Source organism: Leishmania braziliensis, chromosome 35 (genome assembly GCF_000002845.2).
Source record: "Leishmania braziliensis MHOM/BR/75/M2904 complete genome, chromosome 35".
In the NCBI taxonomy this organism is placed as follows: Eukaryota; Euglenozoa; class Kinetoplastea; order Trypanosomatida; family Trypanosomatidae; genus Leishmania; species Leishmania braziliensis.
Window position 1 is genome coordinate 226452 of NC_009326.2, and position 25025 is coordinate 251476.

The 25025-nt window shown below is 59.1% G+C and overlaps 7 protein-coding genes across 7 annotated transcripts; all 7 read left to right on the plus strand.

Annotated features, from left to right (window-relative positions):
* Positions 1–723: 723 nt before the first annotated feature.
* On the plus strand, positions 724–1395 carry LBRM_34_0580 (conserved SNF-7-like protein; the record flags this gene model as incomplete). Its single annotated transcript, XM_001568121.2, has 1 exon — positions 724–1395. The coding sequence occupies one exon, from the start codon at positions 724–726 to the stop codon at positions 1393–1395; it is 672 nt and encodes a 223-aa protein (XP_001568171.2).
* A 1468-nt stretch (positions 1396–2863) lies between these two features.
* LBRM_34_0590 (conserved hypothetical protein) lies at positions 2864–4987 on the plus strand (the record flags this gene model as incomplete). Its single annotated transcript, XM_001568122.1, has 1 exon — positions 2864–4987. The coding sequence occupies one exon, from the start codon at positions 2864–2866 to the stop codon at positions 4985–4987; it is 2124 nt and encodes a 707-aa protein (XP_001568172.1).
* Positions 4988–5599: 612 nt separating this feature from the next.
* Positions 5600–6139, plus strand: LBRM_34_0600 (putative 60S ribosomal protein L18a; the record flags this gene model as incomplete). The annotated part of the gene is made up of 1 exon (XM_001568123.2): positions 5600–6139. One exon carries the CDS (start codon positions 5600–5602, stop codon positions 6137–6139), a length of 540 nt encoding a protein of 179 aa, XP_001568173.2.
* A 1108-nt stretch (positions 6140–7247) lies between these two features.
* Positions 7248–14726, plus strand: LBRM_34_0610 (conserved hypothetical protein; the record flags this gene model as incomplete). The annotated part of the gene is made up of 1 exon (XM_001568124.2): positions 7248–14726. The coding sequence occupies one exon, from the start codon at positions 7248–7250 to the stop codon at positions 14724–14726; it is 7479 nt and encodes a 2492-aa protein (XP_001568174.2).
* A 797-nt stretch (positions 14727–15523) lies between these two features.
* Positions 15524–16660, plus strand: LBRM_34_0620 (hypothetical protein, unknown function; the record flags this gene model as incomplete). The annotated part of the gene is made up of 1 exon (XM_001568125.1): positions 15524–16660. The coding sequence occupies one exon, from the start codon at positions 15524–15526 to the stop codon at positions 16658–16660; it is 1137 nt and encodes a 378-aa protein (XP_001568175.1).
* Positions 16661–17235: 575 nt separating this feature from the next.
* On the plus strand, positions 17236–19029 carry LBRM_34_0630 (conserved hypothetical protein; the record flags this gene model as incomplete). The annotated part of the gene is made up of 1 exon (XM_001568126.2): positions 17236–19029. The coding sequence occupies one exon, from the start codon at positions 17236–17238 to the stop codon at positions 19027–19029; it is 1794 nt and encodes a 597-aa protein (XP_001568176.1).
* Positions 19030–20748: 1719 nt separating this feature from the next.
* LBRM_34_0640 (beta-fructofuranosidase-like protein) lies at positions 20749–24021 on the plus strand (the record flags this gene model as incomplete). Its single annotated transcript, XM_001568127.1, has 1 exon — positions 20749–24021. The coding sequence occupies one exon, from the start codon at positions 20749–20751 to the stop codon at positions 24019–24021; it is 3273 nt and encodes a 1090-aa protein (XP_001568177.1).
* Positions 24022–25025: the final 1004 nt, after the last annotated feature.

The following is a 25025-nucleotide window of genomic DNA, read 5'->3' on the forward strand; positions in this document are numbered from 1 at the left end:
GCCTCCTTGTGAAGCCCTTTTGATCCACCACACCCGTCCCACCACGCCACCATTGACTTTTTCTCTCTCTCTGTGCGGTGGCAGCTGCCTCTTCACATGTACGCACACGTACACGCGCATCCGTATCCTGCGCCACTCACACATGCATCACAAACTGCATATTCGCCCTTTCTTTTTCAGCTGTCGTTTTGCTCTGCTCGGCATCCCCTTGCTTTCCATCACGCGCCTTCACCCTTTGCTCCCTCACCCTTCGCCTCTATACCCCCTCCCTGCCTCCCTCTCTTGATCCCTCTATAGTCTTGGGGTTTTTCGCTCTGTCTTGTTGTTCTCTCGGCTTGTGTATCGTGTGTGGGTTGCACGTTAGCTCGCCATTCTGCATTTTGCTCACCCTCTCATCCTCCCTACTCACGTACGCACGCACTCTCTCCTTGTGTCTGTTTCTCTTGTATTCGTGTTTGGTCTTTGATTGCCCTTTTCCTGCGCTCCCCCTCCCTCTTTTTCTTCTTCGCTGAGCCGCGTTGGTCCGCTCTGCTGACGCTGATCTCGGCCTTGTGCGCTAACGTCCTTCGTTTCTCTGGTGGTTGTGTCATTCCCCTTGGCGTTCGGTTTTTTCTTTCGCTGCTGTTGCTCTTCTGCTGCCTCGCGGGTTCTCTCTCCTCCTCACCCTGCCTCTCTTTGGCCTCTACGTCATTCACCAGCCTCGCAGCAACAGCGTAAGACAAGATGAACCGCCTCTTCGGTAAGGCCAACAGCACCCCCAAGCCAACCTTGGAGGATGCCAGCAATCGCATCAGCGGCCGCTCAGACGTCGTTGATGCCCGCATTTCCAAGATCGATGCGGAGCTGATGAAGGTGAAGGAGCAGATCCAGCGGTCGCGCGGCATGACGCAGAGCCGCTACAAGCAGCGAGCGGTGCAGTTGCTTCAGCAGAAGCGCATGTACCAGAACCAACAGGACATGATGATGCAGCAGCAGTTCAACGTGGACCAGCTACAGTTTACGACAGAGACAGTGAAGGACACGCAGGTACAGGTGGCGGCAATGAAGCAGGCGAACAAGGAGCTGCGCAAGGGCATGAAGAAGCTGAACATTGACAAAGTGGAGGACTTGCAGGATGAGCTCGCCGACCTGTACATGGACACGCAGGAGATTCAAGAAATCATGGGCCGCGCCTACGATGTGCCGGAGGACATCGATGAGGACGAGATGCTCGGCGAGCTGGACGCGCTCGACTTCGACATGGAGAAGGAAAATGACGCAGATTACCTGGCTGACGCACTGTCTATGCCCGGTACGAAGCTGCCTGACGTGCCGACGGGCAACAAGGTGGATGGGGGTGGTCAGGAGTCGAACACGGTGGACCCGTATAGCCTCGAGGCGCAGCTGGGCTTGTAGTCGAGTAACGAGGGGAGGAGAAAAAAAAAAGAAGGACGCGAGAGAGGGAACCTGCGGGCGCTTTGTGGTGCAGTCCGTGTCGACAGTGTGCTATAACGTCGCTTTTGCTCCTTTTTATGTTTGTTTCGCGCAGGTCACGCGAACGGCACGCGCCTCTCCACGTATGAATGCCTCGAGTCCCTTTATTGTCAACGAAGGGGGGTGTATACGTGCACCTGGCAGGACGACTCGGCACAGCTGTAAGCCAGCACATTCGCTGCATTCCCTCCCCTCCCCCACCCCCCCCCCCCCTTGACCCCCCCCCCCTGGGGCGTTCTGAAGCGGAGAGCCTGAGCTCAGATGCTGGAGGTGCGTTCGTTTTGTCTGATGATCTGCTCAGTAACTGCTTGGCCTGCCGTCCTTTTTCCCTGGCCTTTCCTCCAGCACCACCGCCATCTGTTCTCCTTTGTCAATGTATGAGGAAAAGGAGGGGATCAAACACACACCTGCAGCGATACTCGAATCAGTGATGCATTCGTATTCACTGGTTATTCGCTGTGCATCAGCGGTTGTGGCGGCAGGGGAGAAAAGGGCATACAGCCACACTCATGCGCACCTGGGACTGTTGTGGATGTGAGTGTCTCTGCCTCCAAGCACAGCGTCCGATGGTGCTCCACTTGTGTGCCTGCCTCGCCTCGTTTTCTCTTCTGTTGTTCACTTTCAAGTGCTTCTCCCCCTTTGGTCATCGCCACCACCGCCTCTTCCTTCAGTCTCCTTCATAGTTTTACAGAGGCGGGAGGGAGGTGTAGCTGCAGCTGTGCAGGTACGTGGCACGTAATCATCCGTGCGGGCGTGCTCATCCAACTCCCTCTTGCCCTGTCTTTCTGCTCCGGCATGTTGTCGTGTCGTTGCCCTTTATGAGCGCTTTTTCTTCCGGCGGAGATGTGTCTGTAGGGGGGCGTACGGTATGGTAATGTCATCGCTTATTTTGTTTTTTTCTTTGCCTCCAGCCTTGTCGAGCACATGCACAACATTGAAAGAGCTGAGAGGAGGCTCTCTCAGCACTAACCAAAGCCGTACCTATGAGTCCGTTGGCGGACTCGGTGTGTGTGAGGCCTCAAGGTGTACCCATCCACCCATACACCGTTTCACTCGAACTAACGAAGAAGTGTGTCTCTTGGGACATTCCCTCTCTCCTCTTGGGTGGAAACTGAGTCCGCACATGAGCCGCAGTTCCACCTACGGTTCTGCTCATCCCTCTCGCCGCGTGGCGCACCTCCGGCGCACTCGAGCACTCCGCTGCCACTACCACCCTATTGCTGTCAGATTCCCCCCCCCCCACCCGCACTCCATATTTTTCTCATTGATGTTCGTGCGTGTGCTGGCACGCGGAAGGGTGGCTCACTCGACACTCGACACGCGGACGAAAAGCTTTCCTTTTCCTATGCCTCAGCAGGCGGTACTCCGCTAGCACACCATAGCACGGAAAATGCATGCATCATGTCCGCTCGTCTGGATTCCGCATCATCTTCCCGCCCTCAAGGCTTTCGGCCAGGCGCCTGTGCCACACCACATTTCTACGCCTTGCGCGCTCCTGCGAATACACCAGCGCTCGGCATCCGAGTCGGGTCGTGCGCAGCATCCATGTACCGACACCGCCGCGGCAGTGGTCGTGGCAGAGTGGCCTTCATGTCCAGGGCACATAGCAACACCTTCAGGCAGTGATAATGATTGCTTCTTTCTCTGTCACTGTGGCAGAGGCCCAGGCGTCAGTTCCGCAGCGCCTCCATCGAACGTCACGTGCTGTACTCACTGGGTGGTGCTGAAAATGCACAGGGTGTTGCACACAGCTCGCGCAGCTAGGGTCAAAATCTACCCAAGCGGTGATGGTAGCTGCCAGCAGTGGATGGGTTGGCGTCTACGACTGGGCACCGTCTTGTACGCCTCTGACTGGCAGTTTCTCGTTTCTCAGCAGGAGCGAAAGACGGCAACGGTGGAAAGCTGCTTGGATATCGATATCACCGGCGTGAAAAACGAGCAAACCGCAACGGCAGATATGGAGGCACTCAGCACGTTCTTTCCAGCGCTGCACCACGGTCGCTACTACCCTACAGCACAGGCCTTTGTGTATCACTGTCGGCACAGCGACGAGCACCTTGTATGGTGTGAAAAAGACCCCCTTGTATCGGTAGTGTGGGAGGGAGCGGAGGGGGGGAAAACAGAAGCGGCGACACAACATGACGCGGGCTCACCCATAGTCAAGGAGTGCGACAAGGCTGCTGCGGGATACACCTCTGTGGTTGCGCCAACGAACGCGCAGGAGTGTCAGTCGCGCATGGGTGAAAGCCGCAAGCGCCGGCGTTACTGGCTGTCACAGCTCAGACGCGAATGCCCTAGTACGCGAGCTCGCCGCAACGCGGTGCCGTCATGTATGCACCGCTCATCGGCCGAAGCGGCCACTTTTTCTGCCTCGGCTAGCACAGCAGCCGTCACCAGCACCACGGCGCTAGACTCGATCTGTTGCGCGTACCTTCTCACGTTGAAGCATCCCCACAACTGCCTCTCCGAAAGCGGCGAAAGGTTAGTGCCCACGACTGCCGCGGCGCCAGCAAACGTTCAGGAGCAGTGCAGTAAATCGCTACATGTGTCGCAATCACCGCTGCGCAGCTCGAGCGAGGACATCGAAGAGCTACTACAGTCGTCGTCTTATGCGAGCTGGTACCTTGCCCTGCTCCCGGCGTGCCGATCCGCTCTCCTTGTACCACATGGCACGGGAGCGGCGGCGACGATGTCGGTGGGGGGTGCGGAGAAGGCCAGCCATAATGACACACGCCGCCGCGCTCTGCAAGAGGTATTTCTGCATGGCATCACCGCCTCTCTGGCACTGTGGCTTTGCAAGCGTAGCAGCGGCGCCTTTGGCTCCATCGAGGCGTGTGCGCTGCAGCAATGTGAGCTCTCTCCAGCTCTCTTCACAGCATCCACAGGTGATGCCACCATACTCGTCGCAGCGCTGCTGCGGGACTGGTGGAATCGGCTCAGCCAGGAGGCGACTCAGTACTTCTCTTTGTCTGCGACAGCCGCACAAGGAGGCTCGCAGCAACGATGGAACCGTTGCTGCATCGCCCACCAGGTGTGGACGAGCCTGCAGACGTGGGACTGTGTTAGCAACGTGCGTCCCGCTCCAGACGTGGCACCTCCACCCGCACCGCTGAAGCACCTGTGTGTGGCCTGTGCAATTGCTGTGACAAGCATTCAGCGCAGCCACGAGCAGGTTCTATGGTGGAATATGCCTGGACCAGCAATGGAACCAAGCCGTGAGTATGCTGACAAGGCGGCCGACTGTGATGCATCAGCTGGAACCTGGGCAACTCAAAGCGCTGCTAACGGTGGTGCTGCTGAAACCACTGGTCGATCGCCAAGCATCGATGGCGTCGCGCCAAATATGCTGTACACCCCCGCATCGTGTCGACTTGCTCGCATGTCAGCCAACGAAAGCCGCCGCTGGTGCGACGATTACCGCGCATGTATGGACCTAGTTCTGCAGCTTCTCTTTGCCGAGCAGGAACAGCAACTTCATCGAGTGCCACAAGCATACAGAGAGGGATGGGGGTGAGGGGAGCTGCGCTTGCACACGTTTTGCGCTTCTCGCTTCCCTCCCCTCCCTCTTCCTTCTCCCTTGCCACCATAAAGGCTTTCTTTTCTTTAGCTGCTGCTTTTTTCGTTCGCTGCTACAGTGGAGAGGCGGTGCGTCTCCGGTGCTCCTCAAGCACCCCGGCACGCTGCTTTGGTGTCCTCGCTTTATTGCCCTCGCAAAGTGTATGACGAGGCACAAAGGAAAGGGTATAGCGTCGCCCCGCTCCACCAAAACGTGCTACTCGGAAGCCTTCAGTGCGTGTAGGCGACGATCCCTTGCCGCGATTTTTAGCGCGTACGCATCGTGCAGTCGCTACCCACGTCCCTACGCACTGTCCATGCCCTTCTTTCCCTCTTCTTGGCGAGGCGCACGAGGGCGCCCCCAACGCCCCTCTTTATGCTTACACATCTGCACATGCTGACGTTCGCAGCCTTAGCGTCTTGAAGCATCCGCCACGGTCATCAACGCTTCCTCTCTTTCCTCTCCTTCAAATCCTAATAATCCTCTCTCTCTCTCTTTTTGCTCTCACTCCCCTACACATGCGCACACCCCTTCCGGCATAAATTGGTGTAGTGAACCAAAGAGAAGAGAATGGTCAAGCCGCACTTGCGTCACTACCAGGTGGTCGGCCGCGAGTCCCCCTCCGAGAAGAACCCCGAGCCGACCGTGTACAAGTTCGAGGTGTTCGCCCCGAACTTCGTCGTCGCCAAGAGTCGCTTCTGGCGCATGATGAAGATCAAGAACAAGGTCAAGGCCACCCATGGTGATGTGCTTTCCTGCAAGGTCGTGAAGGACGCAAAGCTGGTGGCGCGCAACTATCTGGTCGACATCGCCTACTACAGCCAGCGTTGCGGCTACACGCGCATGGTCAAGGAGTTCCGCGACGTCTCCAAAACTGGTGCCGTGAGCCAGGCCTACCATGATCTGGCCTCCCGCCACCGTGCTCGTTACCACAACATTGAGGTGCTCTGCGTGAAGAGTATCCCGGACCACGAGGTGAAGCACCTGAGCATTGCCCAGTACCACGCCCCGAACCTGTCCTTCCCGCTCCTCCAGCGCCGCACCAAGGCAGCCCGCAAGGACCGCGCCATATTCGTTAAGAAGAACACGAAGCGCGCTGTGGTGGCGTGAGGGAGGGACTGATGACGCACAAAGAAGGGATAATGGAGAAGAGAGCAACACGGATTGTGCAGGTACATGGATGTATTTGCGTATGCGTCGGCACACTCAACTCCCTCTCTGCCCTCTTCGCTCGTCTCCTGGGTGCTGGTATGGTACGTGCATGCGTGTGTGGGTGTGTGTTGATGTACGCATGCACGTGCTAAGTGTGTTGTTACGACCGTTTCGCTCTTTACGGCCTTCGTGCATGTGCAAGTCTCCCTTCTCGCTCGCCTTACGCTTCTCTTTCGGTGGATCTTCTTGGCTTACGTCTTTTGGTTCACAATGGTGATTCAGCAGCATTGCCCTCACGCTGTAGTCGCCTGGCTGCAACATCGACAATGACCACAGAGTGGGAAGGAGTGGAGGAGTGAAAGGAGGAAATGGGAAAGCGAGAGAATGAGAAGCAAAGTACATCGGTGGATGAAGGGGACAGCGTGCCGCGTAGCCTGACACGCGCCCTTCGAGTGGCTCTCTCTCTCTCTCTGTGTCTGCCTGTCTCGAAGTTTTGCGTGCTTTTCATTTCGTTCGCTCGCTTCTTATGTTTTTCCCCTCATTTTCACGCAAAAAAAAAAAAAAAAACAGAAAAAGACGGCGATATGATACACACCACGAGCTTTCAGCGAGGGATCTCTACTTCTGTTGAGCAGGGAAAGAGGGAAGGATGCATGCGAGACACGCAAAGACCTTCGCTTTGAGGTCTGCGGCGCTGAACATTCGAGGGAGGAGACGGCATTGTGACCTAGCGCATACCACCATCGCTACCCCGCATCTCGCTTCTGGTGCGCCGTCGCATTGCGTCTGCTTTTTTGAGGGAGGCGCTCGATATCAACTCTGCAAGGACGCGCTCTTTATACGTCTAGTGCGCTTTCCATTCTCTCTCCTCGCTCTTCCTTACACACCCACACGCCTGCGGCTCGCCTGTGTCACTGAGCACACACAAAAAAGTGGAAGAGCAGAGCACAGCGCCAGGAACTGTGCATGTAGGGTGCACTACTGCCTCTAGTGCGAGATCCCCTTCTTCCCCCTCCTTCCATGAAAGCCCTTCGCACTTACACTCCATTTTACTCACGGACAGGCAATGGCGAGCACTAGCAGCGAATGGCGCCACGCGTTGTCCTATGCGACGACGTTGCATGTCACACTCCTCACAAGCCACTACGCTGTGCAACGGCGTGAGGCGCCACCCAGCAGCAAAATGAGCAGCGGCATGAGTCAAAAAACTGCAGGGAGTGAAGACGTCGAAGTCTACAGTTGCAGCACAGCGGCGGAGCAGCTGGACACGGTAGCCCGCGTGTTGTGCGCCGTTCTCCAGCAGGGGTGCTCTGCCGGAGACAGCGGGGCAGTCGACACGGTACGACGCATTCAAATGGCAAAGGCTATTCGAGACGATTTTGTGCCGTGGACCGACGTCGCTGCCGCAGCTGCCGCCGCCCAAGGGGATGATCCACACGCCCTCTGTTTGCCCCCTCGCCCTCCGGGAAGGGCCGACGACGGCCACCCGAACCTGACTCCAGCATCAGCTGCCGCTACGCCACCCTCGTCTGCCGCTGGAGTGAAGAAGGGTGAGGCTCAACACACCGCCACCAGCAAGGACTGCGGAAGCACACTACAGCAAAGACGCCCGGGGTCAGTGAAAGCCTCGTCCTCACGCAGCTCCATGCACTCCTCCTCGACGCTATCAGGGGTGCAGCGCCGCATGAGTAAAGTGGACCAGGACCAGCGTCAGTTATATCTAGCCAAAGAACTGCCACCGTGCGAGCTGGTCGTAATACCAGGCGCAACTCTAGCGTCTGCTCCGTCGTGCGTCATTTTTGTCTACCGCCTGGCTCATGAAGAGGATGTGCTCGCCGCGCTTTCAGCGCTCTCTGTGGAAAAGCAGAGCAGCAGCGCAGAAGAGGATGCGCCGGCAACGGACAGCGGCAAGTCATTTGGCAGGGAGAAGCTCAATGCCCAAACTTCCCAGGCTGCCACGATTGTCACACGTGCCCTTTGGAGCACCGTTTGGCCGATTCTGCGGGCCCACCTGCATGCCACCAGCAGCAGCGCTGTTCCGGCTCACATGCCCGTTGTGTGGGCCATGGCGGATCCGCGAATGCTAAGCGGCTTTCTTCCTTACACTTTGGATGACACAGACAACATTTTGTCGCCGTGCCCGTGCCCCGTTCCTGTGAGCCCTTCGCTCATGCGCAGTCCAGATGAAGAGGCCGTCGTGGTACACTGGGTGCGGCTCGTGCCACGCACAGCCTTTTGTCTCTATGACCCCTCGGCCAGCAGTGCTGCTGTCCAAGACACGCTCGGCGTGCTGCATGCGCACCTGGCAAAGGGAGCGCAGTCGCACGCGAACTCTCCGAGGGGACAACGTCGACTCAGTAGTAGCGGGGGCACGAAAAAGCTGGCGCCAAAGGGTACAACAACGAAAGCGTCTCGAGCAAGCAGTCCAGCGTTCAGTGGGCCAGGAGGTGCTAAGGGCCGCAATACGCGAGGCGCAGCCGGGGTAGCAGGCACCGCAGCAACAATCCCATCAGCTCAGCACAAAACTTCGCTACAGTCGCGCGAGCTGAGTAGGGAGATCGACCTGCAGGCGACACCGGCAGAGTTCCCGTACTGCATCGCTCACCCTCTCACCCTCGCGCATTACCTCTACTTGGGAAGCCTAGCAGCAACACCATCACCACCACAGGCTACAGCGCTGACAGCACCATCCTCATCCCCAGCGGACCTCGGGATGGAGCTGACATGGTATCTTAGCAAGATGACCTCCTTTCAAGGGGCAGTGATGACCGCGTCGGAGGCGGATATGGTGGGATTGGCAACGGAAGAGGCGTTTAAACGGATGTGGCGTACGCACGCGTCTCTATTGCGGTGGGTGCGCGCGTACCTGAGCAATTCAGCCGCTCTGCTGACGACTGGTGGCTCAGCGGTGGAGCTGGTGAGCGGCAGCGCTAACGGCAATCCTCAAATGGGGCACCAGAGACCCTCTGTCACGTTCGAGGAGGCTGTTCGCCTGTCGCTATCTCGAACCGTGCCTGACGCTTCCAAGTGGCCCCTGCCCCTGTGGGAGGTGGCAGCGTTGCCCATTGCGCCAGTGCCTCCGTTGACGCTGCGCTGCAGCGGACCGGCTGATGCTCCTATGTCGACGAGCGTGACGACTGAAAGCATCATGCAGTGGGGCGCTGGGTTGTTATCGGTTGTGGTTGGCGATGGTAGGGCTGCTGGCGATATGGAGCGATGCGACAAGGCTCCCCTGATGTCAGTTCTGACCCGACTAGCGCACCTCATCGATGCATACAATGGATGGTCTTTGAAGAGCCGCCTGACCCTAAGGTGGGACGCCAACAGCGACGGCTGCAACGGCACACGCGGTGCAGTCACAGTAAAAGCACCAGGAGACCACTCCGTGGGTGCGACAGTGACGCCGCAGCGGTCGATCGTTACGGCATGTTGCGCGGGTGGCGTCTTTAATATCATGAGCGCCGTGTGTGCATGGATGGCCACAGTAAGCGAATCACTCCTGCTCCAGCAACCCTTGCGTGAGCTAACGGCCTTGTGTGCTACAGCAGAGTCGCTGGCGTCGCGCAGCGCAGGGCAGCATGTCGTCAGCAACGTCGCGACCCCCACGACACTCCCGCCTTCCGGACTGTTCCGGCGGTATGCGCAGCCATTTCAGACACTGTCGGTGCCGGGCAGCGGAGGCGCAAAGGCCATCATGAACACTGGGGCTGTGGCGGCCATCGTTCCACAGCCTCCCAAGGCGACGGAAACACCGACCAGTGAAGCAGCAGCAGCGGCGGCAGCGCAGTTAGAGAAGCGGTGCACCGCGACAGTGTCAGCGCGTATTCACCACCAAAGCACGGATGTGACGCTGCCCCCGTACCCTCAAGAAGTGTCGTGGATGGTGCGACACGTCATCGCCAAGAATGCGGGGCACTTCGAGGTGAACGTGGCCCGCGGCACCGACACCGTCACTCCCGCAGCGGCACGTCCAGGGTTGTCACTGGCAGTGCACGACCTGGCAACGGGGGGCTCCTCTTCGCTCACAGCACGCCAGAGCACGATGGCCACGATGACCATCACGACGCAAAGCACGGGGTTCCTTCTGCAACAGCAGCGACGCCGGCTGCGTCGGCACACGTCTGGCGTTGCAGCAAAGCTTCAGCCCTACTCGCAGAGTGTACACCTGATCAAGGAGATGGCGCGCAATCTTCTCGGTCGTCGCCCGCTGGCGGAAGCAGCAGTGGCACTACAGGGGGCGTTAGAGTCAACACTGGTCGCCCCACACTCTGAGGTGGCCGCCGACGAAGTACGTAGTGGATGCGAGGTGACACCGTTGCATCAGAGCTGCAAAAAGCACCGTGGTGAGTCAGCCGGCGGTAGCGCTACTGGCACGCAGCAGGTTAGTGCGCTGGACCTGCTGCAGCGCTACTTAGCCTCCGTGGACACGAGGCAGGCACACCTGGCAATCAAATCGAAGTCGGCGCAACCAAAATGTCCCGCGCTCTTGCCGGAACGCCACCACAGTATCAAGACGAACGAAAATGAAATGTTAGCGACACAGGCGGCGGCAGAGAACCTCACGCCACGCATTTACGAGCATCTGCTGCAGCAAGCACTACTGCATCAGCTGCTACGAGAAACCGGCTTGGAGTCGACGCACCATTCAGCCTCACTGCACAGGCATGGTCACGTCCCCATCGCAGCCAGGGAAGAAGCCGCCTGTACGAACGATGACTGGAGTGTGACGCAGCAGCTGCCGGTGCAGGTAATCGTGGCGTCCATCGTTGATTTCCAGGAGCGCTTCGGTGCTCATAACGTTGCGTGGCGCTCTTGCGCACTTCATTATCGCCCTCTCCCGTCGCGAACTGCGACGGGGTACGGTAGCGCCGGCAAAGGCGTCGGCACAGTTGCGTCCTCTGGAGATAAGGATGATGAGGTCCACCGCACATCTGCCTACGCGCACAACGCCCTCAACGTGCACCCCACACGGCGAGTGACACACATGTGGGTTGCCGGCGTGGCAGTGCCGGATGTGCAGATGGCAGAGGTCATCGAGAACGGGCGGAGGCTGAACTCCGACGCGAAGTTGGAGCAGAAGAGCCGCCCCTCGCTGAGGCAGCGGCGATCACGTAGGTGGGTAGACATGGTTCCGCGGGCAGGGTCCGTGACGTCGGTTGAAGTCTACGCACTGTGGCAATCGCTGCTACAGCACCAGCAGCAGGGCACGGACGGGGAGGCAGCGGCCGCAAAGCCCATCGGGGCTACTGCTACAGGTGCGAAGACGCCGTTGCGTGTGGGTCCGGCGGAGTTGACGATGCGTGCGATGCACGACCTTATCTCCCAGTACATGCAGCGACACGCCGAGGTGTCGACGTCACTTGTTACCGTGAAGGGTGTGTCGTCTGAATCCTCTAAAACGATAGCTGCTACAGAATGTGCCCCAATGCGCTTTGACACCCACGAGACTCTCTACCTGTACGGCGATGCGGTGGTGGAGGTGTGGGTAAGTGAGGTGCAGCGTCTGTGCCGCTACATCAAGGCCACCGAGATCATCGCTACTCTGCACGCAACACCGTCGAGCACGGGAGTCCACAACGTGCACCTGACCGTCCACTGGGATGACGGACTTCTTTTCACGTGCACAAGCCACAACACCCGACAGGACTGCAGCAGTACGGTTCCGCTGATTGATGTCATGCTCACCACCTGCAACGTGGTCCTACAGCGGCGCGAGGGTGAGTCACGCATTCGGATTTGTCGCTACCCAAACACATCATCCAGCACCACAGCAGCCGCCGCGGTCTCCCTGAAGGAGCTGAGCGGGCGACCAACAGCGGCCTTGCCGCAGGGGGGCGTTATGGAGGCGTGCACAGCCCTCCTCGAGGAGCGTGTTACCCTCTACTGCGTCCACCACTGCCCGACAGAATTCACCGCTGCCACACCGATGGAACTGGAAGCGTCGTCCGAGGTGGAGACCAGCTGCGTGGTCAACGAGCGCACCGGCGTGGTGCAACGCTTCTATGCATCGGGGATGCAGCAGCTGTTGTTTCCTAGTGGTGCAATCATGGTACGGCGGCCTCTGAGGCCGGTCTTCGCCAAGCCCTCAGCATTCAATTCAACCTCGCAGTATTGTGACACGTTGGTGGCGCTGGACGGGCGGTGCTTTGTGCGCAACGGCAGTAGCAGGGGCGACACCTCTGCGGATGCGCCCCTTGCAAGCTCGGAGACGGTCCAACCTAGCTCGTTTCAGCGTGTGCAGGTGCGCATTGCGTGTGAGAACTCCAGAGGCATGACGAGCCACACTGGCGCCGATGAAGCGCACGCCCCGCCCTTCACACGCAGTGAAATCGCCTACGATGCTGTACACCACTGCCGCATGCGCTCCCGCGAGGACGGCTTGACGGTGGCGGAGTACGAATCTTTGACCACCCCCGAAGACACCGGGGGCACACACAACGACGGCCGGGTGAGTACCACACTCGCCCGGGTCGTTGTGTTTCCAGATGGCACTACCATCACTACGGTGGCACCGCGTGAGACTCGGCGGCGTGCGCTCGTGCGCCACCTCGACGACACCTCCACATGGGCGTCACTCTCCTCTCCCACCCTGTGCGCGCTGCTGGAAGAGTTGCAGGCAGTGGAGGACAGCCTCTTCGGGGCGGCGGCTGACGCAGAGGAGCTCTCCGTGCGGTGGTGCGTGGAAGCATCGGCTCTGCCTCGTCTGTATCTTGCGCCAACCCCGGTAGGAGGCAGCGACGAAGCGAGAGCGGGCAAAGCCGCCTTTGCTGCCATCTTTGGTGATGGAACTGTCCTGCAGAGGCGATGGGCGGCCGCGCCCACGTCTTCAGCCCCTTCCTCTACCACAGACGTTGAGGTGGACGCATCGGTGGATGCGGACGAAGAGCAGGGCTTGGAGAGAGGGGGGGTCGAAGAAAGCGGCACGCATGGCACCTTGGCGTACCGCGGGGGGACGTTTGAAACGGTGCTCGTACGCCCCTCGACCAGCGCCGTGCGCGTCCTTCATCATCACGGGATCGTCACGATTGAGCCTGCGGACGTGCTCGCCAGCATTACCCATGCCTCCCCTGCTGCGTACGCGGTGGGGCAGGGCCTGCCGTTCTTTGACTTAGCGTGCGGCGGTGGCCTACGCATGGTAGACGGGGCACGGTGCGTGTGGGAAGTGTGCGGGCTCGCGGAAGCCAACGAGGGACCGCAGGTGCTACACCCGGAACGCGCAAGCACATACGAAGAGTTGCTGCGCGCCTTGGTGAGTCCCCACTACAGTCCTCATCGTCTGCCCCGAGCGGCGCAGCTGACGTATGCGCGCGAGCAGCGGCGAGAAACCGCAGCTTATGCGCGCCGACGAGACACTGGGTGGTGCCCATCTCTTCTGCGGCGGATGCGTGAAGTAGCGGAGCCGTTCATTCGGACCGCGCAGCTGCTCCGTATGGATGTGCTGGCACCCATCGAGGCTGCCGCCGCTGCAACGGATGAGCAGGTTTTTTACACTGGCAACGCTTCTGCTACGGCCTCCACCACTGTCAGAGGAGGGGTCTCGGCGGCGGGGAGGCTTGGCTTTCCTTCAAGAGGCATTCCACCACAGTGCATCTCGCGTGTGCTGCCAGTGTGCTTTGGTCAGCTCGATAATGGGGAGGCCATCCGCTACTGGCACGTGAGCGAGGTGCTTCCCTCGCTCTCCGAGTCGTGCGCATCGTCCACCCTGGCGGCAGCATCGGAGCCGCAGGTGATCCAGCGTCTGGTGCCAGGAATCGCCACAGGCAGTGTGCTGGGGTACATCAGCACCGCTCCTGGGCACACATGCGGTGCTGACACGATTGGCATTCTTCTCTGCGGGGACCCGACCGCAACCAGCGGCAACCGCAGTGTTCTCTGGCAACGCTTGGCGACTGTTGCCCGACTCTCTCTGCTCTGCTGTGGAGTACTGGCGCCGGCCATACCGCCGGCTATCAAGCCGCCCTTAACTGCGTCCTTTGCTTCTGAGGCTTCCTCACTCGCTCCTCAGAGCGCCGGTTCCTACGCGGCGTCCCTTCCCCCATTAGCCGTGCTGCTCAGTCATGGCAGTCGCTGGCTCCCCGCTACCCTTCAGCCACCCCAGCAGTTTGGCGCCTATCGGTCGAAACCGTCTACTGTCGGCGCTGCAGCAGAGGTTGAGTATGCCGATGTGGCGTGGGTGCGCGATTCGACGGCGACTCTCTCTAACGCAGCAGCCAACACTGCCTATGTCCAATATGTGCTGGATCAAGTAAACCCTATCACAGCAGTGAAAACCTCGCGTGCGGCACTGCAGAGAGAGGTGGCGCGAAAAGAACTACACCGGCACGAGCAGCTCGCACAGCTGAGTCACTACCACCGTATGCTGAGCACTCAGTGGCCGATGGAAATGCCGGCATCGGCGCGGGAGGAGCAGGTACGCCTGGAAAGGCGCTTTGAGGAACTGCAGCGCATCCCACGGTCCGCTGTGCCGCCCCCAGCAATGGAGGAGCAGCTCCCTTTCCCATCTGTGATTGGTAGTCTAGGCAGCAGCGAGCGCATGGTGGTGTAGAACGGTTACACGCGGGCGTCTGCACCACTATCAGTCGGGACTCCCTCTTTTCTTCCGGATGTAAATGAAGTTCACGCACGTCTGCGCATTTTGAGCCCATACTTTCGCTCCTGTTGATACTTCTCCAGGGTCGGTGCCACGATGTCCTTGAGGGCACACTGGCACGCGTCTGCTCAATAGGAAAAGGAATAGGGAAGCACCATGTGCTCCTCCTCTCTTTCTCTCTCCCTCAGATCCAGAGCTGAGTGAGTCGGGTGAACGTCGTTGATGTACACTAAACCCCAAAAAGAAACGGTGAGGGAAGGAGGGCACTGCACCCTTTCATGTACGCCCCTCACAAGGGTGACTTGCGTGTGGCGGGCCTCATATGGACGACAACAAAGATGCATATCCTCCCCCTGTTGCCCGATCGAGTAGGGGCGGAAGAGGAGGAGGGGTGTAGGTTTTGACGTGAGTGACTCTGTCAAACGCGCACGCAGAGAGATGACGACTTTACACGTATGGGAGTTGGTCGTTCTGAGAAAGCAAACAGGGAGGGGATCGCCACAGTCGTACCTCTAGAAGACACATCGCCCTTGCACATGCCCCACCCTACCCTCCCACCGCCCTCCTTCACAACACCCCTTTTTCCTCTGTGTTGTCCTGTCCTCGTCCCTTTACCCTTCGGCACTCTCACCCCCTCGTCCGCGGCGATGCAGGGGCGAGCTGCCGGCACATCGCTCTCCCCATCTCTCCCTCGCACACACGAGCGATTTTCGCTCTTTTTTTGGACATACAAAACGACTGCCCAGCACGCAATGCTACCGTATGGCACACTGTGGAAGCTGGACCAGATGCTGCACCCGGCTGGGCCGCCGCAGCGTCGTACGGTCGCGCTGCGCCGCCGCCAAGCGCTCTTCTTGTTCTTCTGGGGGATTTTTCTCGTGTCAGTTTTCCTAGTTCCCTTTCACTACGCCGCACTGCGGCGCTTGCGTATCGACAGCGAGCGCGAGCTGCTTGGACTGGTGGTACCGACGGTGGATCTTGAGCAACTCCACAGGCGCCAGGACCAGGCGGTGCAGCGGCTTAGAGCATGGACTACAGCGCGCTGGACAGACAGTCACCCCGAGCGAAGCGGAGACGACAGCATCGGTGACGCTGACGTCACCGCCGACTTTGCGCTGGCCTTTTACTTGCATTCATCGTCACGCACGCGCCTCGACGGCGTCTTTGCGCACCCATACGTCCGGGCACTCGCTGGAGGTGGAGTTGGAGTGCTGTGGCCTCGCCTCGGCGACGCTGCAGAGACACCCGACGCGCTGCAGCACTTATCACGCGCTCGTACACTGAGTGAGGTAGCGGTGGATGCTGCGCAAGACGCATCAAAGCGGGCAAAATGCTTGATTGCTCTGCGGCGCAATCTCCTGCAGGTAGGCGCCAGTGACACCAAAAGCGAAGAAAAAGCCGACCTGATCAATGCGCTGCAGGCGACGCTGTCAAAAGAGGCGGAGCTTTACCGCATCGATGTTGGTAGGCCGTCCGATGCTGGAAAGGTGGCAGTCGAGGCCGGCGATTGGCGGGCAGCGACGGAAAAAGTACTGGCTACGCTCCTCTTGTGGTTGACGAACCGGCACACACGCAGCCACACGCAGGAGGAAGTCATCAGCCGCGCCTTGGCCGCGTGTCAGGCGCCGCTCTCTCGCACCCTACGCACGAGTTTTGACTGGGGTGCTATACCTGACGTCTCGCATGCCACGACAACCATCGCAGTCGCCGTGCAGGAAGAAGAGACAGCACCGCAGTATCTGTGTCTGTGTAGCCAATACGGCGTGCAGCCCCCAGCTGCTTTGGTAGAGCCGAGCAGCGGCACCGTCACCCCGCTCTTCCTCGTAGACCCTGCTCGACTCGAGGCAAGCGCGCAAACGTGCGCTGACGCTTGTTTGCGTGGTGGGTAGTGGGTGTGAGTAGGAGTGGTCGTTCCTCCTCACGGCCTCCCTTGTCCTCAGAAGACACAAAATAGGTGCCGCTTTCGACGTTAAGTATCGCTTTTCAGCTCCCCCCCCCCCTCCCTCCCACCCATGTGGCTACGTGGTAGCGGTGGTTATGGCGCCTGCCCTGCAACCCCTCTCTTCATCACATTGGTACGGACCGTCCTGCAATGGGGAAAGGAGATGCGAAAAGCCGATGTCAACGACACACGCATACACAATACGCATCGCGTACTGCAGTAAAAAAAAAAAAAGGCGATCCCTATTCGTGCCCCTTGTCGCTCTTGTGGCCTCCTCAAATCGCCTGACAGGGAGTAGCTTCCAGGAGCAACCACTGGCGTGTGGCGCGACAGGCCTTGGCTCACACAGAAACATAGGCATACGCACGCATTCATACAAACGCCCACTCCTGTTGCATTCCATAGCCACTTCCCTCTCTCCCTCCTCCCTCTCCCACCAATAGCACGACGCATAATAGGGTGGCGACAGTGTTGTTGCAAGCCCACCGACCTATCTTTCTTCTCTTTCTTGTCTAACGTACCATGTGGAAGCAGACGGTCGGCGACTGGCAGGAGCGACGGCAGCGGCGCCGCGGCGAGCCAACCCTAGACTCTCCTCAAGCTAACCTGCCCGACTCCGTCGATGCCACGGAGAGCATCTTGCGAGGCTTTCTGCCGCGCGAGTTTCATGATCACGTGCCCGAGCCCCTGTGCCCGGCGTCCGATGGGCCCGAGACTCGCCCACAGCCGCCACGGTACACACCACTGGAGCAGCAGACATTGGGCTGCTTCATTGCCTCGACCTGGACTGTAGTGAGTGGGGTGCAAGCTGATGACATCCTCGATGTGCGCGACTACTTTGATGCCTACGTCGGGCGCACCGTGGCACATTACCTGTCGCTCGCCATAACCACGCGGTCAGAGGTGTACATTCAGTTTGCATCTCCGCTGCAAGCGGCCCAAGCGGTGCGCACCTCGTCGTACAGTTTCAACGTGGAGAACGGGACGGCCGCGGAGGGCCTACGCTCTTTTTCAGCGGCTAATGGTATGCCAGAGAGGCCGCCACGCAGTCTTGAGCTGATGGTGGGCTGGTGTAGGGATCAGGTTTTTCTTGAGTGGCGTGAGCGTCTACGGCGCCGGATGTTAGAGGCGCGGCCACGGTGCCCGCGTGGTGCAGCTTTGGAGCCAGCGTCGTCGACGGCGAAGGTAACGCACACGAGCGAGTTGTTGAGCCCACCCTCGTCTGCGTCGCCGTCGCTCGAGTCCTCCGCTCGAGGTTCTGATGTGGCCGCGGCCACCGGTGGCAACGATGAAGACGCAGCTGCGCATCCGCTACTGCCCCGCCATCGCATGCGGCCATCAAGTTCCCCATCTGCCAGTCATCCCTCTACAGCAGGCGAGACGTCGCCATCGCGCTTTTCAGCGACTGTCTCTGCGCGGACGGGTGACACGGTGTCGGGTAACTTAGCAGCCTCGGCGCACCCGCTGTGGTGGGACTCGAAGGACTACCACCAGTACAATCGGGCTTACCACTGCGAAAACAACATCTTTCCAGACGACCTCTACGGTAGCTTCAACGGTGCTGGCAGGCAGCACGCAACGCTGCTCAGTCTTTTCTTTCACCCGTGCTCGTCCTCGCCCAGAGCGCGGTGGACGCGTTTTCTCTACTACCCTCTCCGATTCGTGGTGCTCCTGCTATGGACCGTGTGGAATATGCTGGCGCAGCTCCTACCATCGTCGTCGGTAGTCTTCTTTAAGGGCAGACAGGCAAGCCGGCGCCAACCCGAGGCCGCGCCTCGTGGAGTCGCCACTGCCGTAGCCACGCAACCGCCCTCCCCTCCCACGGCAGTCCCACAGACGTCACGGTGGAGGCTGCGGCGATCGCTGCGTGCTGCTGACGTGGTGCCAGCCTCCGCGTCACCGTTCGAATTCATCTCCTTTCTCCTGTACAAGTACATCCCGTTTGCACCAGAGCCGCAGGAAGTCGATGTAGCACTGTGGAGTTGGCTCGTTCTGCATAGTCCATACCCGCAGCAAAATCTTCGACTGCTGAAGCAGAGTTTACTGGTACGGCAGCAGGCCGTGAGCACCATGACGGGACGGCTTCACGCAGGTGGTGGCCTCGACGTCGCCGCAGCAGACACGACGCACTGGACACGATTTGAGAAGGTAGACGGTATCGGTAGGGAGCGGCTCACTGGGTGGGAGGCGCAGGAGCCGGTGAAGCGTTGTCAAGAGTTACCGGTGCTGCTGGTGTGGAGGCCTGCATGGTGGTTCGCGCGCTACTCCTCCCTCTCTCTTTTCATGTTGGTTGTGCTAGTCTACTGGTACTCCTAGGCGACTCAGCAACGTGCGCGAGAAGGCGGAGAAGTGCTCAGCGCCCGTTTAGTTGTCTGTGCCAGGGCGTTTTTTGGTTGTTTGTGATTGTGATGATGAAAGCGGGCTTTGCGGTATCGAGGATCGCATCAGAGCCAAATGCGATATGCAGCACCACCCGTCAGAAAGTCACGTGCAGGGAAATCTTCTTGGGCGAATGCGTGTGTGTTGGGGAGGGGGGTAAGTGGGGGTGGGGGCGGGTGAGAGTTGCATCGAAATTAAGGGACGCACATACACTCTTCTCACTTTCTTATCCAACGCGACTTGTCCTTAGCGCACCCCCTCCCCTTCCCCGCTCTCTGGAATCCGGCAATTTGTGCATAAAAGTGGGGACGGCAGAGCGTGAGGTAGAAGTCGCGAGCATTGCTGGTCATTCGCGGCAAGTGCATGTCCCGCCCCGCTCAGCGCACGGACACTCACAAGCGGCTGTCTGAAGCGAACGTAAAGCGCGTCGTCATATCTCCGGACCCCTTCTCCGCCCTACTCGCATCGAGCAATGCATCTGATAATTGGCGCCCCCTCCCCTCCTCTACTTTTCGCTCACATGATCTCCTTCTTTCCCCTTCTTTGCTGCAATCCTCCCCATATGGCCACGCACATACGCACCCGATCTACTCACTCTTCCCTGCACTTTCCCTACTGAGTCTTCTTGATGTCCTACAGCTCTTGCTCTTCATAGTTGCCTCGTACTCGACGACACGCACACACACACAGTGTCTTCTGCCTCAACCACCGCTTGAGTCCGTCGGTGTGTCTGTGCATACTATCAGGGCGTGTAACAGAGGTAACCCAACCACACAAACAGGGAGGAGAGGCAAAAACTCTCAGCACACCCAACTGTCATTGAAAGGAGCTCTTGCTACTGTATTCTCTTCCTTATTTACTCATATTTACTTTCAGATTGTGGACTTGGACATCTTAGTTTCTCTGCCTCCGCCGCTCCTCATCTCCCGCTCTGCTCTGTGCGGCTATGTGATTCGTTCGTTCTCCCTTTTGTGTCCCCCTTTCTGCGTTACACTGTTGCCGCCAGTTTCGGCTTTGTTAAGGTTACTCAATTTATGCTTTCTTCTCCCCACTCCCGCACCCACATCGTCTTGCTCATCCTAAAAGAAAACGCCTTTCCTTCTGTTCGTTATTCTTTGCTGCCATCTCCCCTTCCCCCCTCCTCGCCTTTCTCCATCCACCTCCGCCTCTCTCGCTCTCTCACCTAGGCACTAAGAGCGTGGCCCTTAGTAGCCTGATACACTCTGTTGATAACAAGTAAGAAGCACACCTAGCTCAGTGTGCTCGCTGAGTCCTGCAGGCGATGGGGGGTGGCACCGTACCGCTAACTCCGCAATAATTGCATTTTGCTGTTTTATTTTTCGGTTTCTCTATCCTGACCATTTTTGTTAGCATGTGAGTGAGTGCTACGTGTTAGTGCCATCATCCTCCACCACCACCCTCACGTTCGGTGCTCTGCTCTCCTTGCCGACGCTTCCGCATTACGCGTGTGACACAGACAGCGACATTGAAGTTGAGACGTACGCCAGGGGTGCGAAGCAACTCTCTTTTTTTTTTTTTTTTTCAGAGGAAGAGCGGTCGGGAGCAGCAACCATTTTTTCTCTCTTTTCCGGTCGTTAGTTCAGCACTTTCCACCGAACAGGCAGAGCTAGCACCACTCCGTCCCCTGCGCTCCGCATGCCTCGTCAGCATTGTCGCCACGTCGGTGGCACCGTGTCGGCAGCCGCTCGTGCGCTCGCCGTCGCCGTCGTCGTTCTTGCCCTCTACGCAGGTGTTGCGGCAGCGATCAAAGTCAACCTGGTCTCCGATGTGCACTACGATCCAGCTTACGCTACTGCCGACGCTTATGGCGCCTGCACCACCATTTCGGCCCTGCCCTTCGGTCAGGTCGGTTGTGACTCACCCAAATCCCTTCTGGCCATCATCACCAACGACATTATGATGCAGCGCTCCGCCTACACGTTCTTCGCAGGTGATTGGCAGCGGCACGGCATGACTTCCACGTCTCTGACGACGACCGACGTGTTTACGCCGCTGTCGAACTACTTCGCGCGCATCGTAGATAGCTGTATAGATACTGACTTCAACACCCCGCGCGTGACGACCGTCCTCGGTAACAACGACGCCATTCCAAACTACTTCTTCAACATAACGGCCACCCCGCAAACCACCCTGGACACACAGGTCGATGTAATGAAGGAGTACGCGCTGCTGACCGAAACGCAGGGTACGGTGATGTCCAAGTGCGGTTACTACAGTGGTATCGCCAGTGCGCAGCTGCGCGTCCTGGCGCTTCACACCCTGGTGTGGACGTACAAGCTGTCGCCAGCCCTTCCCGACACCGAGACGGACCCGTGTGGGCAGCTGGGGTGGATGGAGAGCGAGATCAACGCAGCTCGTGCTGCGGGGCAGAAGGTGATCATTATTGGTCATATCCCTCCACAACCCGACGTCTTCCGCGTGATCTCTCGCGGTGCCGTTGGCCCTGTGGAGGACGACATGTACTGGAAGCCCATGTACCAGAACGCCTACACAACCCTGCTGTCCAACAACAAGGACATCATCGTCCTTCAGCTCTTCGGTCACACCCACCGCTTTGCTATCCTCGGCGACGCGGAGATGGGGGTGCCGCTCGTCGTCATCAACGCCATCACGCCACTGTATGGCAACGTGCCCGCGTACCTCACCGGCGACTTCGACATGGCCACATGGAAACTTAAAACCCTGAGGCAACGGTACGCTCAAACTGTCTTTATTCAGTGGAACGATGGTCTGGAGGTAGGCGCCGCCCTTGGCATCACCGATCTTACCAATGTCTCGGCGATCAATGCGGCAGTGGCAAAGATGTTCGCAAACGACACGTTGTTTACGAACTACATGACTCTCCGCACCGGCGGCACGATCAGTGACCCGTGCACAACGACGTTCTGCCGCGTGTACACTGTGTGTGCGATGCTCTACGCCACGCATGACAACCTCGCCCGCTGCGTGCGTTCGCAGACTCCGTCGTCCTCGTCGTCGGAGCCGACTGACAGTAGGGACAGCACCCCTACCCCGACCGCCGACCCGTCGATCCACGTCGATGCCCAGCCGCAGTACCATCTCCGTCCCTGGAAGAACTGGATCAGCAACCCCAACGGCCCCTACCGCGACCCCGTCACCGGCAAGATTCACCTGTACATGCAGTACAACCCCAACGGCCCGCTGTGGGGTGACATCGCCTGGTACCACGTCACGTCGGAGGACTACGTCAAGTGGACGCGTCCTGAGTCGCCGGTTGCCATGTGGGCCGACAGGTGGTACGACCGGTGGGGCGTCTACTCCGGCACCATGATGAACAACAACTATAGCGAGCCGGTCATTGTGTACACCTGCACGGAGCCGGAGAACATCCAGCGCCAGTGCATCGCAACCATCCCCTCGAGTGACCTGGCCGGCAAGCGCACGCTGAACACGTTCGAGAAGAGCCCGCTGAACCCCCTTGTCACCGAGGAAAGCGTTCCCGGGCTTGTGGGCCTGGGGAACTTCCGCGACCCAACGGAGTGGTGGCAGGACCCCGCCAACCCTGACCAGTGGTTAATCGCCTTCGTGGCCCGCATCGCCGATAGCGACGGGGACAACGCGCACGTCATCCTCTTCAGCACCACCGACCCGACCTTCCAGAGCGGCTACAGCTTCTCTCACAGCCTCTACGTCTACAAGTACAGCACTGACAAGATGCTCGAGTCCCCCGACTTCTTCACGTTGCACGAGGGCGGCGAACACTACCTCAAGGTTTCCAACATGCGGTCGCACCGCGACTACATCGTCTACGGCTCCTATCAGGTTGACCCGGCAACCGGCAAGTACATCTTCGTCGAGGACCCCGAGCGCAGCTTCACCTTCGTCGACTACGGCCCGCTCTACGCCTCCAAGACCTTCTACGACCCCATCCTCAACCGCCGCATGGTTTGGGGCTGGACAAACGACGAGCTGAGCAGCCAGCAGATCACATCGAAGGGCTGGTCTGGCGTGCAGAACCTGGTGCGCGGCATGGAGTACGACAGCGTCGAGAAAAAGCTCAAGACGTACCCGATCCCGGAGCTGAAGGGGCTGCGTCTGGACCACCTCTACTCACGCGCAGAGACCCACCCGTTGGTACTCGTGGATGGCATGCCGCAGACCCTCATCCCGGCTGGCATTAACATCACTCGTCAGCACGAGATCATTGTCACCTTCAAGCTCTCCAGCATGGAACCCTTCAACGGAGCCACCTACTACACCGACAGCACGGCACCTGAGTTTGGAGTCATGATCCGTGCCAACGCGAACCTCAGTCAGCACACAACTGTCTCGGTGCGCATGCCGGAGGCGACGCAGCAGCCGATCGCCAACTGCGCGCAGGACATGACGTGTACACCAATCAAGGTGTACGCTGGTGCCAGCACCAACGCCGCGGGCAACTGTAGTGCGGAATGCGCGAAGGACCGCACGTGCGTTTCGTGGACGTACACCACCTCGCCATCGCCTACGTGCGCCCTGTACTGGAAAACAAGCCAGCGCGTGTACAACACGACCGCGCAGAGCGGCACAGTGAACATCCCAATGCTGTACATGGACCGCACCCATTCTGGCTCTATCGGCTCCAGCCAGCCTATCCTCGGCCGCTCGCCTGTGAAACAGAGGAACCCTAATGTGGTACGCTTGCACATCTTCGTCGACGACAGCGTCATCGAGGTCTTCAAGGATGGTGGTCTAGAGACCATGACTGGCTCTCTCTACCTCCCTCGCGGCGAATCGCAGACGGGCATCGCCGTGTATACCAAGAACATGGGCAGCGTCACCGTCACCGCCTCGGCCGAGATCTTCTCGCTAGGCTCAGCGTTTACCGCAGACACTGACCCGAAATTGATCCGCAGCTATACAAACAGCTACTACAACCTGCTCTCAGCCATGGGTGTCGCCCGGTAAGGAGAGTGCGACACACTTTTTGAGGCACGCAAGCAGACGGGGGGTGGGTAGAGGACAACCCAGGCCACCAAGACTCACCTATGTGCGGACCTCCACTGTACAGACAACACGCATCCTCGCACACATGAGCCGCCAAGGCTCCTTTCAGCCCCTCCCCCCTCTTCCGCAAAACCCACCTCCCGTTCTGCTCTTCACTGCCCTGCAGCTCGATTCATTTTTTCTGGTACTGCGGCTTCATGTGGGGTGGAATTGTGTCTGTCTGTTTCCTCGGCGGCGCGGGAGAGGCACAGACCGGATCACGGCGCTTTGGCAGCTCTCACACGGACAGGCAGGCGTCGACCCCCTTCGAAGCTCCACACGCATAGGGCCTCCTTCATGCGCAGCGGTCGCATGTGCTTCAACCTACCCACTCCCTGACGTGCTGGAGGTAAACTCGCCAGACAAAGCAAAGGTAGTGGCAGGCAGGCAACAACTCCCCCATTTAGCGAAGCTTCCTCACTCGCTGTGGGCAGATGGCGCAGCACAGACAGACATCAAGTCAGGAGTGGCCGCGGTGCTGTGAGATAATACTGCAGTCATAAGCGCCGCGACAAAAAGCTACGGGACCTTTGCTTGCAGCTATCGCGCCGAGTGCAATGCGGCGGGGCGGGGGCTCGAGCTAGTGCGAGGACAGCCAGATGACCCAAGACACAGAAAAGCACGTGTGGCTGCTGTTATACGGACTCCCTCTCCCTCCTCGTGGCGCTCAGCGCGGGCCCTGCAACAGACGAGGATGGCATAGTGCTACTTATCCGGGAGCCCTATTCTGGTGCGACTAGCCCGTCGTGTGTGCCTCCGGCCATTGGAAATTGGGACACAGCGACAAAGTCGACAGGCTTGCGAAATCGGCCATGTCAGAAGCTCCAACGCCAGCTGCACAGAGGACGGACTTGGCCACCACTCTCAGACGCCAGACTGGCATCCTCTATTCCCCGCACGACAGACGCCGTCGCCTTCACGCTCGA